Raw genomic sequence first — 16,346 nt, forward strand, 5'->3', positions numbered from 1 at the left:
CTTCCCCGCTGCGTCTTGCCTCTGCGCCGAAGTGGAAACGTGCAGAGAGAGCTTGGGTGGTTATCTCTTCCCACCTGCCTGTAGCGGTGCCCACATCCCATGTTCTCCGTCATTCTTCCACCTTCGAGTGTCTTTCTTTCTATACGTGGATCCACCTTTTAGACATGTTTCTTTTTTAGCACAGCCAGCCTCCCCGCTGCCAGAATTTCATTATCAGCTCGTCCCCGCCCCCCCCCCCCACACACACACACAGGTGACCCTGCCAGATCTCATGAACCTCCTTGAGGGTCTCTGCGTTGGTACAGATGGATGAGGTCATCAACGCTCCTCTGCTCTGTCCCTTTGGAGAATTGCTTGACGCTTCCTCCATTCAAGTACGTCTTTTATGTTCCCACCTGTTTTCTCCTGCTGGGGAATTAATTTTTAAATCCCGAGTCGCAATCTCTGCTAACCCACCAGAGAAGGATGCCAGGAAGGAGGCTTCCTGTCAAATGAAGGGCTGCTCCCATTCGGAATAAATGTACTTTTACAGTCAATCCACGCATGTGCATTCAGAGTCTGTTATATACCCATCAGCGTATAAAGAAAAACCAATATGCTTGTCTTTCAACATCTGTGACACCGTCGTTATGCAGGACGCTTCTTGGGAAATAGCCCCCAGGTACAATTTACAGGTGCATTCACTGACCACTCACCCCTCAGGTACATACGACCCAAGAGACGCACAAATAAGCCAGCCTCCTGACTCCTGGCCAATTAAGCCTGACATTACATAACTGCCATTTAAAAAAAAAAAAAAAAAAAAACCCACAGAGGCAAACCCTCTAAACAGGATTTTCCTTCTTTAGCAGCCTCTGAGGAAGAACTGTTCTAATATGGTGTTTCTATTCCTGACAGGAATAACCCTTAATTATTATGTGCCTTAAGCATCTAGAAATTTTTAAATAGAATTGCACTTAATGTTAAGAAAATCAGAGAACTACGTCAGTGGCAACAGAAAATACTTTAAACAGAGAGAGAGAGAGAGAGAGAGAGAGAGCGAGCTGGCATGGGGGACAGGGACGGGGGAAGAACACAGATCTTGATAAGTTGCCTTTGAAGTTCTGGAAATCTGAGAGAAGAGACAGAGCATTGAAAAAATTCACCAAAGAAAATTAAATTCTTCCATAAGAGAATGTAAAGGCTCGTCATTTAGCAGGGATTAATGCATTAATCCCTGATCACGTTTTGTTTCCACAAATAAATAAGTCATTGTTATTTCCAGGAAAAAATATATAGATATGCAAATAAATATGCACATTGCCTAATATCTAAACACAGGGTTCGCGTCTCTTTTTTTTAATATTTATTTCTGAGAAAGCGAGAGAAAGAGAGCACATGGGGGAGAGGCAGAGAGAGAGAGGGAGCGAGAGAGAATCCCAAGCAGGCTCCAGCTGTCAGAGCCCGATGCAGAGCTCGAACTCACAGACCATGAGCTGAAATCAAGGGTCATATGCTTGCTTAACCGACTGAGCCACCCGGGAGCCCCAGAGTTCATTTCTAAGACTTTCAAAAACAGAGTTATAACAAAGTGATTGTTACAAAGTACCTACATAGATGTTATTCCTGTCTTCTTTTGTTCAGTTGCATATCAGTGACCAATAATCTAGCAATAAATTTCAATATTTTGCCTAAACTCTCCAGCGGTAGCTACCATCCATGTGTGTTATCAGTCTAAGCACAGCCGGGTCCAGCTGGGATCGCCACAAAGATCTTCATGGAAAGAAATCTATCCTCTCCTGTCAAGTCAGCTCTGTCAGCCAGAGAGGCCTACTGTTGAGCTGAATTGCTCAGACAGCCAGAGGAACTCAACCAGTCCCGACAGAGCCAGCTGGGCGATGTGCTCTATCGAGGGGACATTTACTGAGCACACAGTAGATGCTGGAGTATACTAAGGCAATTGGGACAATTCCTGCTCTCAAAAATGCTAGTTAGCTAGTAGGAAAGACTTGCTTTTTTATGAAGAACAAATCTAGAGAATTCTATCAAGATTCCTTCCACAAATAGGTCCCCTCGCCCACCTCCTGGGTGCATTCAGCAAACAGTTTACAAATCTTTTTTGTTGTTGTTTGTAATGTTTATTTTTGAGAGAGAAAGAGACAGAGAGAGAGAGCACACACAAGTGGGGGAAGGGCAGAGAGAGAGGGAGACACAGAATCTGAAGCAGGCTCCAGGCTCTGAGCTGTCAGCACAGAGCCCGATGCGGGGCTCGACCTCACAAACCACGAGATCATGACCTGAGCCGAAGTCGGACGTTTAACCGGCTGAGCCACCCAGGCGACCCTACAAATATTTTCTTTAATGTTTGTTTGTTTTTGAGAAAGAGAGACAGAACGCCAGCGGGGTAAGGGCAGAGAGAGAGGGAGACACAGAATCCCAAGCAGGCTCCAGGCTCTAAGCTGTCAGCACTCCCAACGCGGGACTCAAACCCACGAACCATGAAATCACAACCTGAGCTGAAGTTGAACGCTTAACCGACTGAGCCACCCAGGCGCCCCGACAGTTCACAAATCTTACCCAACATCTGTTGATTGATTAAGTAGATATGGTGGGTTCTAGATCATCATTCTTGTCATAATGAGACCGGAAGGTTCATGAACTGAAAGAACAACACCGTATCAACAGTTCAAACAGCATATCTGATAAGGACAGTGAGAAGCACGCCTGTTGTATCATAAAAAATCTGACCTGCATTTGTCCCCGCTTCCTGGGACGTACTCTAAATAGTTGTAATTTCCCAAGTAATTGGAAATATCTTTGTTATTCGTCAGTCTTGATCCATACCTGAGTTATGCTAACAAGATGGCTTCAGATGGGACTGGCCACTCCAGAAACCACGTGATTAGAGGGTTGGGCCTTTGAGTCGGGCAATATCAGTGGACCTCCTCCAGGGAGGGGAGGGGGACAAGAGGCTGAATAATCACAAGTGGTCAACAAGTCATCACACGTGTGGAATTAAACCTCAGTAGAAACTCTGCACACCGAGCTCGGTGGAGATTCTCAATCGGTTAACGCATCACCGCACCCACAGGGAGACACGTCCTGATTCCACAGGGCAAGGGCAAGGAAACGTGTCCAGGACCCTCCCCACCCTTGCCCTATGTGTGCGCTCATTTGGCTGGTCCTGATTAGTATCTTTTACAATCATAAAACCATAATCTTAAGTACAGCCCCTTTCTTTCTGAGTTCTCTCAGTCATCTTAGCTAATTAGCTCATTACGGGCACCCTCCTATTTGTTTTCAGAAGTGTGGGTGGCCTGGGGACTTCTGAACTTGCAGCTGCCATCTGTCTCGTTGGGGACCGCACCCTTAACTTATGGACTCGACACTAATTCCGGGTGACTGATGTCAGAATTGCACTGCAGCATTGCAACACCCATTCTCAATTCCTTAAAAACATGCCAGAAATAATACCTTTAGGAAGTCACGCTCTTGCAGTTGACCTTACCTCCCCAGCCCCCAAACCACCTCCAACCCAGGATGCGAACAGCCATGGTCCACCCTCGGCAGGACACTGCCTCCAATAGGTAGACAAGCACAACACAGCCATAGTACAGGGCAGGCCTTTGGGTAAGTGCCAGAATTGAGGTGTAAAACCAAAATGAGCACCCAAAGAGAGCCCAGCAAGTGGAAGGTTCAGGACGGCCTCACAAAAACTGTCGCAGCTGTGCATCCTAAAGATGAAAGTAACTTTATTTTTTTAACATTTATTTATGTTTGAGAGAGGGGGGAGGAGGGGCAGAGAGAGAGGGGAACAGAGAATCCACAGCAGGCTCTGCACGGACAGCAGCGGGGCTTGAACTCACGAGCTGCGAGATCATGACCTGAGCCGAAGTTGGATGCTTAACCAACCGAGCCACCCAGGTGCCCCAGGTGACAGTAACATTAACAGAGGGGAGAGCAGGAAGGCCTAAGAACAGTGTGAGTAAAGGGTCAAATCATGGGGCAAGTTTATTAACGAAGAAATTTTTTTTTTATTAACTCCTTACTGTGTGCCTGAAACTGGGCTCACCTTATTATTTTGATATTCCAATGAATCCTTAAACCTCATCTAATATCATACCCATCTGAGAGATGAGGATACTGAGACTTAGCTGAAGAAATTTGATGAAGGCATTGGGCGAGCCGCCCAGTATGACTGGAGAGGAGGAGGGGAGACCGATGTGAGCAGAGGCAGGTAGATGGTAAAAAGCCCCCAGGTGCCGGTCAGAAACCTACTTTATTTTTTCTGCAGGCAATGGGGAACATTCAGACGTGTTTGTGCAAGGGAGTAATATGCCCAGAGCCATGGTTTCAAAAGACAAGTGTGGTGGCAGGAAAAGCCTTCAAAAAAGAGAAAGACTGGAACAGGGAGACCAGTTAGGGGACAACGGTCAGATCAATGGCCAAATATGGTAAGAGAGCCTGAGCAAAGGCAAGGACAGAGGGGATGAACACAGGGATGGGATGATGGGGAGGGGGGCGTGGGAGACAACAGAGATGCTTAAGGCTCTGGGGCACAGGTGGATTGGGGAAGAGTAGCCAGGAGAGGATGGCACAGACATCTAGATCATGAAAAATCCATCTGTCCATCCGGCGTCCCTCTGTACTGATGCATACACTGACTACGCTGCCTTCTGATGCTCCCGCACGTTGCCTGGTTTCGTGGAGTTCATGCTCTTGATCCATTAACGGCTAACAAAGTCACACTTAAAGACCGAATTCGATACTGGTGGGCAGTCATCTGACTCCACACCCCAGATCTCTGGCCCCCTGCGGTACCCGGCCATCCCATTTCTCCCAGGCTCTCTGTGGTTGACTTATACCTGCCTTTGATGGGTAATGAGCATCAGGGGATCTAATCAAGGATTTTTGTCTAAGTGGCTTTTTAGACTGCTGAGCTGACGCCGAAGTATAAGAGACCACCAGTCCACCTATCGATCTGATGCTATTCAAAAATACACACATCGAACTAATTTTCTCCTGGCTGCGCCTAGGATTCGATGGGAAGGAGTCAACAGAGAGTGTGGAAAAGGAAACAGTAGTTGAACGCAACGCGACTCCCTCAAAGACTCCACAAAGAAAAATGCACAGCCGGCTACAGATAAAATGAATAATGGGTTTCCAGCATCGGAATAAATAATCCTTGCTGTTCAAACCTGGTCCTTCTGGCAACTTCCTGTTTTCTGCTTATGTCTCTGCCCCACGTCTAGGTTCCAGGAGAAAGGCTGCAGAATGTTTTATTCACTAGCAGAACTTCAGAATCAATAACAATGCTTTTACTAAGCCTGAGAAATGTTCTGGGTACTCAGCTCATAAATATTATTCTAGATCCCACTTCTCTCACACTGCTAAAGAGCCTAAGGCTTCCAAGGTACACTAACTGTAGGAGAACAGAAACAGAAAGGAAAAGAAATTCAACTTTCTATTCCTCTAGAGACGGAGCTTGGAGGGGCCTGAGGCTCTGGAGAAGGGGGTGTCTTGGGGGGAGTATGTCTGTTCTCTCTCACTCCCGACATCCCCAGGAACCACAATGCCTTTGTAAAGCACTCCTCTGAAAACGTTTAACGAAGACATACCGAAATGCACCCTTACACAAGCCCCTGACACATAATCAATACCCCTTTAAGCGCACACATCTATATCTTGCATTAACCTTGCATTTCACTGTGATTTAGGAGATCTGTGCTTCATCTCCAAATCTTTTCTTATCTGACATCATTCCATAACAAATACATCATCATAAAGAGCCCACACAAGGAAGGCGCCTTGCGCAAACACTTTTAAGTGTGGCAGAACTCAGTACCTGATGTGTAAACTTGGTCTTCTCCAATGATTTCAAAAGACACTAACATTCACGAGATACCCCCCACAGTTCAATAAGGTAGCTGAGAAACAGATCGGTCTGCATATGCCCGGAACCGTTTTGTTCGGTTCAAATAAAATGTCTCCACCCTTCACTTTCGATCCTCCCATTTTCACAAAAATACAAACACAAAAGCAAAAACCAAACACCTGTCATCCTCCTGCATCAGGTCTATGTCAAGGAGCCAGAGGTTGAATCTTTTTCTATGCAGTATGTAACTGAAGTCAGGCAAGGCATATTATAATTGATGCTAACTAGAACGCCCACAGACCACAACGCCCATAGATAGACACTGTTACTTTTAACAATGTGACATTTTCTCCTCCCTTTAAGGGGGAAACATGAGACAACTTTCAATTTATGATAAATAAGACAGGGGACTGGGGGGCCTGGGCGGCCCAGTCGGTTAAGCGGCCACATGCAGCTCAGGTTATGATCTCGCAGTTCATGGGTTCAAGCCCCGCGTCGGGCGCTATGCTGACAGCTCGGAGCCTGGAGCCTGCTTCGGATTCTGTGTCTCCCTCTCTCTCTGCCCCTCCGCTACTCGTGCTCTGTCTCTCTCTCTGTCTCTCAAAAATTAATAAATGTTAAAAATATGTATTTTTTTAATAAAATAAAATCAATAAGGGAAGGGACTAACATTTGTGCACCTGTTAGGTGTCGTTTGATGTGCTGAGGCTTACAAATATTTCCCCCATTTAATTTCTACGGCGTTCCTGTTATGTAGAAATTATTATCTTATTTCACAGACTATAATTAAATCCAGAAGAAAATACAGGAACGTCACTAGGGGATCTTTTAAGATGGCATGCTTGGAAACCGAGCGCGTAAGCAGCGAGGGGAAACCCTACCCTGTTCGTTACGGCGTGGCAATGGCCAGCCTCTGCGGGGAGACTTCAGCCCTCGGTATTCAGACTCTGTGCAACCTGGCCACCACACCGCCATTCAGGCTCCCCAAAACGTGCTCTCGAGCCAGCTTCTCACCCCGCCCCACCTCTGCCCGCCTGCCCGAGAAAGAAAGCAGGCTGGGCCGCATCCCGATCTGGGGGGTAAGGCAGGGCTACGCTGATAACAGCACGGCCTCCACACTCACGGAGACAGCTAATCTTTATGGAGGGCTACGTGCCAGGCTCTGGGGGTGCAGAGTGAGCAAGACAGATGTCCTCAGAGCCACCCCAAGCTAGAGGAGGGTGCACACACAGATAAGCACACGGCTCCTTCAGAGGACGGTGACGACTCTGCCGGCTGAGCGATTCCTGAAGGGTGACAGGGGACAGGACAGGATGGGGTTGGCACCAAGCGCGTGAAAGCCACGGCTGTCTGAATCCATGAACTCAGTGCGTACAGGGCTGCACGGACCGGCAGCTTTCAGTGCTCTCTGACGCGCGGGGCACTGAGAATATGGCACTGAACTAGTAATTCTCAAACTTTCTTGACCACCATTTCCAGTAAGAATATTTTTTACATCATGACCCAGTGCACACTGTATACACACAACTAGAAAAAAAAAAAAAAAAAAAGAAATGAGGGGCGCCTGAGTGGCTCAGTCGGTTGAGCGTCCCACTTCGGCTCAGGTCATGATCTCGCGGTTCATGAGTTCGAGCCCCGCGTCGGGCTCTGTGCTGATGGCTCGGAGCCTGGAGCCTGCTTCAGATTCTGTGTCTCCCTCTCTCTCCCTCTCTCTTTCTCAAAAATGAGAAACTTCAAAACAAATTTTTTAAATGTCTGCCAAAACAATATTCATTTCACTACTCAGATGCACTCTGATATTCTCTCCCTCTCTTTCTTTCTCTCTCTCTCTCTCTAAGTTCTGGATACAACCCTCTAACGGATGACAGCCCACAGTGTGAAAAATATTGATATAAACCTTTTAACAGGCATAACTATTATTTCTTTGATATACTTCCTCTTCTCCCCCTACCCTCTTTTTCCTCCTTCATCCCTCAAAAAACTTGTTTCCACTGCAGAAATAAAAGCAGTCCTGTCTACAGAAGTTCCACTGCATGCCAGAAATACTGCACTGTCTCCTTAGTCCCACACAGCCCCAGTAGGGTGAGAGGTACCATTCCCATTTTACAGAAGAAGAAACTGATGCTTAGAGATCAAAAGATTGGCTTGGCAGAACATGCGGGAGCCAGGGTTCAAATCCAGTTCTGTCTTGCTTCAAAACTCCAATTACACCACAGTGCCTTTCGTGAAAAGTTCTTAAGTAATTAAAGCCAACTTAATAGCAAGAATTTCGTAAGTCCCCTTGAGATAACTCAAGCCCTTGGAGGGTTACAGAACCGGGGTTGAGAGGTCTAAACAGAGATAAGGGAACTACATGGTGGAAAGCTCTCAGGTTTAAATTCAATTTCCTTCCGTGTCCTCGGAGCACCCCTTGGTAAAGGCATCAACAAGGGCTGACCAGCAGAGAAATGGTACGTGAGAGTCAGCGGAGCATTGGCCTAGATAGTCACCCTCAAGACGGGCTGGCCGAGTGGCACTGACCTCTCCGGGGGGCTCACAGGGAGCGTCACCTACCTCAGCATCTCCCAGGCTGTCGACAGTCAATAAATATTCACAAGACGACCGCTAGCACAGGCAGAGCGAAAGTAAACACGACGCCCGGCTCCTACTGGTTTATTTTTAACATCTCCCAAAATTATGCTAAGTGAAACTATTTGCTGAACAGAGATTCTTATTTGGAAAGATAGTGAAACATGTCGAACACAGATATTTGTGTTCTTTCGGCCCCATATTTAAAGATCCATTTGGGGGCGCCTAGTTAAGCCTCCGACTTCGGCTCGGGTCATGATCTCCGGGTTCGTGGGTTCCAGCCCCGCGTCGGGCTCTGTGCCGACAGCTCGGAGCCTGGAGCCTGCTTTGGATTCTGTGTCTCCCTCTCTTTCTGCCCCTCCCTTGCTCACACTCTGTCTCTGTCTCTCTCTCTCAGAAATAAATAAACATAAAAAAAATTTTTTAAAGATACATTTGACACAGACACAAGGTATATCAAATGTGGGCAGATCAGGACAAATTTTCAGCCCCTCAAAAATTCCCACAGAAGTGATGACGTGGGGAAATTATTGACAAGGTCCTGCTAAACTATTGCATCATTAACTGAGCCCTCCCCTGACCTAAAATAACTAGACTTTTAGTGCCAATACATCAACTGGCCTGTCACTGCCATTGCTATATTTCTAAGCAGTAATATTTCTCAGAAAATTTGAAGAAATGAGGTATTATTTTTACAAACACAAAATAAGTGCAATTTTGACTTTTACACATAAGTTAAATAATTTATTTGTCAAATGGCCTTGGGGTTTATATTCTTTGTGTGGCTTGTTGGGTAGTTTAACTTGGCATATAAATTCACATACAAAAATGAGGTATGTTTTTTGTCTAATCATCTTAGTGTTGTTTTCTCAAGATCTCTTAGCAATAAAAATATCACCTCGTCCTCTTTTCTTTGCAAGTTTCATGATGAAAAAAATTCTGAATGTGCCAAAGAATCCATGGCCTGCTTATGAAACATAAAGGCTATGAAAACGTGGCATGTATTTAAGTAGACGAGTTTGTTTTTAAATATTTTAATAGTGTGACTACTGCATTAGGAGCTAAATGTGTATTAAGTCCAATCTTACATCGAGTGGGTAATATACTTTGATCATTCTATCAAAAGATCAAAATTTAAATATTATGTAAATTATACCTTATACATGTTCTCCTTTGCATGAAATCAAACAGAAAACTTGTTTCTTCTCTGAACACATGAGACTATAAACAAGCAACATATTTGAAGGGAAGAAAATTCTCACTACTTCATTCCACTAAAAAAAAAAAAAAATGCCCCCAGGTATCAATTAAAATAAAAAGCCTTTATGTTTTCTAAAAATAATCTTAAATGTCTGTTTATCCTTTCCAAGTTTCAAGCATATTCTTAATATTTATTTTAAATATTCTTGGTAATTAGGTATGTTCTTTTCACAAGAAATGCTACATAAGTCCTCTTTGTGAAAACTCTGACAAATTTTATAAATCACTAGAAAAGAAATTAAAGAATATTAAATCTCCAGTAATCAAAAAAGTTGTCATTTTCACAACAACTAAATGTAAAGTATGAACCTTGATTGGATTCTGGTTTAAAAAGAAAAAAGCAGATACAAAAGACATTCTTTTTTTTTTTTTTTTTTTGATGTTTATTTATTCCTGAGAGAGAGACAGAGCCTGAGTGGGGGAGAACCAGAGTGAGAGGGAGACACCGAATCCGAAACAGGCTCCAGGCTCTGAGCTGTCAGCACAGAGCCCGACGCAGGGCTTGAACCCACGGACTGTGAGATCATGACCTGAGCCGAAGTCGGATGCCCAACCAACTGAGCCACCCAGGTGCCCCTACAAAAGACATTCTTAGGACGAGGGAAATATAAACGTAGACAGGATCTTAGATATTACGAAATTTTGGTTAATTTTCTTTGGTGTGACAACGGTTCTATGATTGTTTAAGAAAATATCCTTATTCTGGGGTGTCTGGGTGGCTCAGTCTGTTAAGCATCCGACTTCGGCTCAGGTCATGATCTTGTGGTTTGTGGGCTCAAGCCCTGCATCAGGCTCTGTGCTAACAGCTCCAGAGCCTGAAACCTGCTTCGGATTCTGTGTCTCCCTCTCTCTTTGCCCCTATCCCTCTCCCTCTCCCACTCATGGTCTGTCTCGCTCTCTCTCTCTCTCTCTCTTTCTCAAAAACAAATAAACATTTTCAAAGTTAGAAAAAAAATATCCTCATTCTTAGCACATGGATGATGTAGTTTTCAGGGAAGAAATATCAATGTATGAAATTACCTTCCTTGATGCATGAAACTGACAAAACAGTCTGACAATAATATATCTGCACACATAACTAAATAGAAATAAGGGGCAAATATGACCAAATGTTAATAATACTGGAATTTCAGTGGAAGGTATACAGATGTCCATTGTATTATTCTTTCAACCACTTTGTGTATATGGAAATTTTTCCAATGACAAGTTGTGGGGGGACAAATAGTCATTTTCATTTCAACATGTATGCAGGTCAACTCGTGAACCAAACTAAGTACAGATAAAATATTGCTCTACATGGATACAGAATGTGTCATTTTCCAGTAACCGTATGCTTCAGAGAATCAATTTTCCACCATTGACCCGGAGAAATTATGGCAACCCTTCTGGCCAAGACCATTGACACACCACCTGAATTAGAGCAGAGGCATCAGAATCCCCAGAGGGTAATCCATGCTGCCCAGCGAGTTTACAAGGCAACCTGTGCCCTTGGAAAAATAAGAATTGAGAACAGGGGCCTTCCGGCCTGGAACCTTCACAGCAGACAGGTTCCATTTCTGGCCACAGCAGATCAAGCTGTGACATGAACTTAAAGCTAAATTAAACAAATTGACACCATCAATTGGAATCATTCACCCGCTAAAGCTAGATTTCTTGTCTTCCCCTGTCTCTCTGCTCAACAAAGTAGACCACCAGGTTTAATATTCGACAAGAAATCTGAGATGATACCCCCCCCAAGTTCCACTTAAACCTAATACCAAAGCACTTGAATTATATAAGAAAGTTTAAAGAGAAAATCTGTAAGCATTTGATTTAGACATACCTAAAGCATTTAAAATAAGACTCCGTCCTATGAGACAACAGAGTAGGATGTCTCCTATCTACAGATCAAGGCTCTTTGTTTTGGGGCCCAAATCTCAACAGTTCTGGGCACTAGTTCACTATTAAGTCAGACTGCAAACCAGCCACCCTTGACTTGCCGCAGAATCTGATATTCTTTTTTTTTTTTAATTTTTTTACATTGATTTATTTTTGAGAAACAGTGAGACAAAGCGTGAGCGGGGGAGGGGCAGAGAGAGGAGACACAGAATCCGAAGCAGGCTCCAGGCTCCAAGCAAGCCGTCAGGACAGAGCCTGATGCGGGGCTCGAACCCACAAACTATGAGATCATGACCTGAGCCGGAGTCGGACACTCAACCGACTGAGCCACCCAGGCGCCCCTCTGATATTCTTTTTTAATTAGACTGAACCGAAACTAAGCAGTAAGCACTGAGTTTTCAAGTGGTCCCATGCAACCAAGACTCTCTCAGCTGTACCTTTTTTTTTTTCTGTCCTTTTATTTTAATCATTTCTTTTCCCCCTAATTCAATTCTTTATCTACCTGTATGTGTCTATATGTAAACACATAATTATATACGTATACATGTTATACCGTATCGCATCGTATTAAATGTAATTGTTCTCTCCTCAATTTCTTTCTCTCCTGTCTTTCCTTTTCTCCTCCAATTCCTCCAGGCCTATCAGGGCCACCCGAAGGCATGGTTATCACCGGGCTGAACTCCAGGATGTGGAGCTATAAAGAATCTTGATGTGGCCCATAAAGCCTAATCGAATCAGGCCACGGGCTGGAGTAGTTATGGGAAAATGGTTCACTTTCCTTTAAACTAAAGAACAATTATCTCGTTTATGGGTTGTAGGAGACCCTTTCCCATCTAGGTACTGCCGGCTGCCTTTGATGTTTAACCAGTCACACGTACCTCTCTTTAAGAAAAGCAGGAGACTATGACACTGAAGTCCCATTTTTTGTTCCGTGTTATCACCATAAGATACATGGTACAGGAGGGCCGAAGACATCAATGAGTTTGGGCAATGTCTGTGAACTTCACTTACCCAAAAAAGTCCTGAATTCTGTTCAGTGCTCCCTTGTTCTGATTTCTTGAAAAGTTTCTAGTCAGTCAATAAGCAATAAGCTGGGACCAATCAGTAAGCAATAAGAGAGTAATAAAAAAAAAAAAAAAAAGTTCTTCACCGGAGAGGTATAAGCACACTACATTTGTTTACCAAAAATTTACTATGAAAACACAGTCCCACGAGTGAACTGTCAGTTAACCATGGGCCCTCCATCTCCAGAAGACCTGGCCGAACCTATTTCCGAAACTCTAGAGAGAACGAATCTCCAGCCATATTCCAGCCAAAAGGCTAAGGGTCCTATGCCACCTGTAGGCTCCATCGGCCCCCACAGGGGAATGGGGAAGAAGGCGGCTCAACAATTCAGGGCCAAGAGCTCTGAAGAGTGCTACAAACACTCTTGGATGGGAGAATACTCAAGGTGTGGGGAGACACATGCCCCAGGGCAGCAAGGTCGCCATTTGGAACCAATGGCCAATTTCCAGATTCTAAGAGTGATCGGAGCCCTTTCCTGAGAATTATCCTCTCAATGCCTCAATTTCTTCATCTGTCAAATGGAGATGATAACAGTGCCCCCCACCACCACCCCCAAGTCACAGAATCTGTAAAGAGTAAATGAGTCAGGAGGCATAAAGTGCTTACCACGGGGCCTGGCACACAGGAAGCACTGCGTAAACGCTAGGTAACCGCCACCAGTATAGGCTAAAAGCATGCCTACGGAAAAACCTGCCAAAGAAAGGTTGCCTTCCCTAATCTCCCCCAACAGACCTACTCCTAAGCAGCCAGAAACACCGTGTCTCAATTCCTTGGTCTGTTTCAGCTCTAGGATCTCTGGAGCCATCTCAGCTAAGATTAAGCGAGACTCCTTTCCCTAGCAACTAGGTTCAGATATAAAATTGCAATATGGCAACATCACGTGACTGAAATGGAAATCTGACATGCACTTCAGAGCCCACACTTTCGCTGTGTGTAAGTTCTTCAGCTTCTAACAAATGTCCCCCACTCTGCAACCCTGTGAGCCTCAAAAATCGACCCCGCTGGAAGACCCACACAAATTACCCTGCACATTAAGAAAGACACGAGTGCAATGACCTTCCGCAAAGTCCGTGGCCCCAGCGTGTGTGGCATAAACCAGGAACTGGCCCCTGCCACACCTGCGTGACACAGTGAGTCAGTCTCTCGGAACAGGCAGATGCCCTCACTTTTGTGTTCTGGTGCTGTACCACACCTGGCACACCTTGTTGACAATACTTACGCATTACAATAGGGCTTCTTTTCATAGCCTTTGTAGTTGTTCATGTTGAGAGCCATCTTACAGACCTCACAATGGAAACATCCTTTATGCCAATACTGAAAAATAAATAAATAAATATTTAAAAGTTTCGTGCAATGCCAGCGCTTCCCGGGACGGGTACAGAAAGGAGAGATTTTTTAGTGCATCACAGTCCCCACCCTCACTTGAAAATACCGCAACAAAATGATTGTAGGTAACAGTCGATGTGGTTACCTCCTCTCGGTTATGTAAATAAGGCAGACAGCTACGCAAACTGAGTTTGAAATGAATCCCCACCGCAACGTACAGATTCAGAGGCAAAAGCTGCCAGGGCTCCATCCACACTGCACTCCTAGGAGCAGCCAGAATGGAATCCTAAGCTGGTTAATAATGGAGACGTGGAACCTGGGTAGTGGCTTCAGAAGGAAAACGAATCCAGTCCAAAGCGCCTAAACGCGGAGTTTGTTGGCTCTCAATAAATGTGTGTCCACCGGAAACCAGGCAACCCGAAGGAGCCAGGAGGGGGCCTAGGCAAGTACCCTCGGCCCCCCCACCCCCCATCCCTGTCCAGCTTCTACTAAATTGCAGGAAAGGTGGACCCAGTCCGGGAGGGCTGGCGAGATGACGGGGTGCTCTCGAGAGGCATTTGTACCAGCACACGCAAATTTGTCAGGGACCGCCTCCGGCTGGTTTCAACGATCAGTCACTCAGGATAGCGCCGGGCTCGCTCCCCCAGGCTGTTCAACTCCATCCACGCCCGGGAAGGACAGGGAGCAGGGCTGCAGGGGCCGGGCCTAAAGCCACTTCCTCTGGAATTCCCCAGCCGGGTGGATTAACCCCCCGTGGATCCTGCTCGCCGCGCCGAGCCGGGGATTATTCTTAGCAATGCCGCAGCGGCCGCCCCACGACATATTAATTATTATTTGCCTCTCCGCCTCACCGCCGTCACGGGAGGCGCTGGGGCGGGGGTGAGGTGGGGTGCGGGGCGGTGAGGGGCAGGAGTGGCGGTGCGAAGGGGTCGAGCCTGGGCTCTTCGGCCCCCGGGCCGCGCGCGCTCCGCCGCGCGCTCTCCGCAGCAGCCCCGCACCCTCGCCGCCCGCACCCCGACGAAAACCCTCCCCGGTTCCAACATCACCATCGCCAAGCGTGCTCTCTGGATACTCCTGCGGGCGTTTTTCCTTTGCGTGCCCTCACCCGGTGCCAAAACACACACACACACGCGCACAGAGCCCCACTCCTCTCCTTGCATCCCAGGTGCCAAAACTTCTCGGAGCAGGTGCAGCCGGGCCCCCGGCAGGTCCGGGTTGGCCCGGCACCCCTCGCTCACCTTATCCAGGCAGTTGACTTTCTCCGTGGGATACACGACTTTTCCGCAGCGGGCGCACTGGGGGTTCATCGTCGCGGTTCCCAGGGGCGGCGGCTGTGCGGCAGCGGCTGGGGGCTCCGAGGAGCCGCTGTGACATCCCCCGGCGAACCCCGCACCGCCTCCGGGCAGGCGGGAGGGCTGCGGGCGGCCGGGCGCCGGGGTCGGGAGTCGGCGCCGGACCCCTGGCGAGCCGGCCGCGCGGCGCGCGGGAAGGGCGGCGGGGCGCGGGTGGGCGCGCGGCGGGGCCTGGCGCCGGGGTTGGGGCGGGTGGGGGGGCGGCCGCGCTCGCTGGCCCGGGCTCGGCTCCGGCTCGGGCTCCGCGCCGCTCGCTCTGCGTCGCTCGCACTCCAGGTACCGGTGACTCACACAGACACTGGCTCCCGCCCCTCGCGCTCACTCGCTCCCCCGCCTCGCCGCCGCCGCCGCCGCCGCCGCGCAGGCCAAACCCACCGGCGCGCCCGGACCCAAGTGGCAGGGAACGAGCACGTCGGGCACCGGGGAGGGAGGGCGCGGCGGGGGGGGAAGGGGGAGGGCGACACCCGGAAAGCTCCGCAGACAGCCGCGGGCTGCGACTGCGAGGCCTGGGAGCGAGCCCGGTGCCGCAGCCGCAGCCGGGGGCGGCCAGGTGGGCGGCGGCGGAGGAGGGAAGCGCGAAGGGAGGGTGGGGGAGGGGGGGCTCAAACCCGCGCACTCCCTGCGCCTGGTCTTCTGGCTTCTGCCCCCGCCGGGTCACCGCGCTCGCAGGCCGGGGTTCCTGGTGCCCAGAGGACGCGCGGGCTCGAGCCCGCGCTCCTCCGCCAGCCCCGGCGCCGCGGGCAGCGGCGCACCAACGCCCCACGCGGAGCCGACTCCCCGGGCGGAGGCCGTCCCGGCCGCGCGCAGACACGCGCTCGGGCCCGGCAGCCGCGAGACCCCCGGGGGACCCCGGGGACTCCCGTCCCGCGGCGCCAAGGGCTGTGTCGCTCCCGCTCGCAGGGGAGTCTTCGGAGAAAAGCGGCCCCCCGCGCGCGCGCGCGCGCGCGCGTGTGAGGTCCTTGGACCCCAGCTGGGGAAGCGACTTCTCTCGCTGGCTCCCAACCTCGCACTTTTTTTTTTTTTTTTAATGTGTTCTTGGGAAA

At 48.3% G+C, this 16,346-nt stretch overlaps 1 protein-coding gene across 1 annotated transcript in view; it reads right to left on the minus strand.

Moving 5' to 3' along the window:
• The window catches only part of LOC124502292 (LIM zinc-binding domain-containing Nebulette), a 360,748-nt gene extending 345,376 nt beyond the window's left edge, over positions 1–15,372 (minus strand). The window contains exons 1-2 of the mRNA XM_047066887.1: positions 15,190–15,372; positions 13,845–13,939 (exon numbers count right to left, since the gene is read on the minus strand). Coding sequence (XP_046922843.1) covers positions 13,845–13,939; positions 15,190–15,258 — 164 coding nt within the window. The 5' untranslated portion in view covers positions 15,259–15,372. The remainder of the gene's footprint in view (positions 1–13,844; positions 13,940–15,189) is intronic.
• Between the last annotated feature and the right edge of the window lie 974 nt (positions 15,373–16,346).

This window comes from Lynx rufus, unplaced genomic scaffold (genome assembly GCF_022079265.1).
Source record: "Lynx rufus isolate CCGP_SWC_20201006 ecotype Redwood Valley unplaced genomic scaffold, mLynRuf1.p SCAF_7, whole genome shotgun sequence".
Lineage (NCBI taxonomy): Eukaryota > Metazoa > Chordata > Mammalia > Carnivora > Felidae > Lynx > Lynx rufus.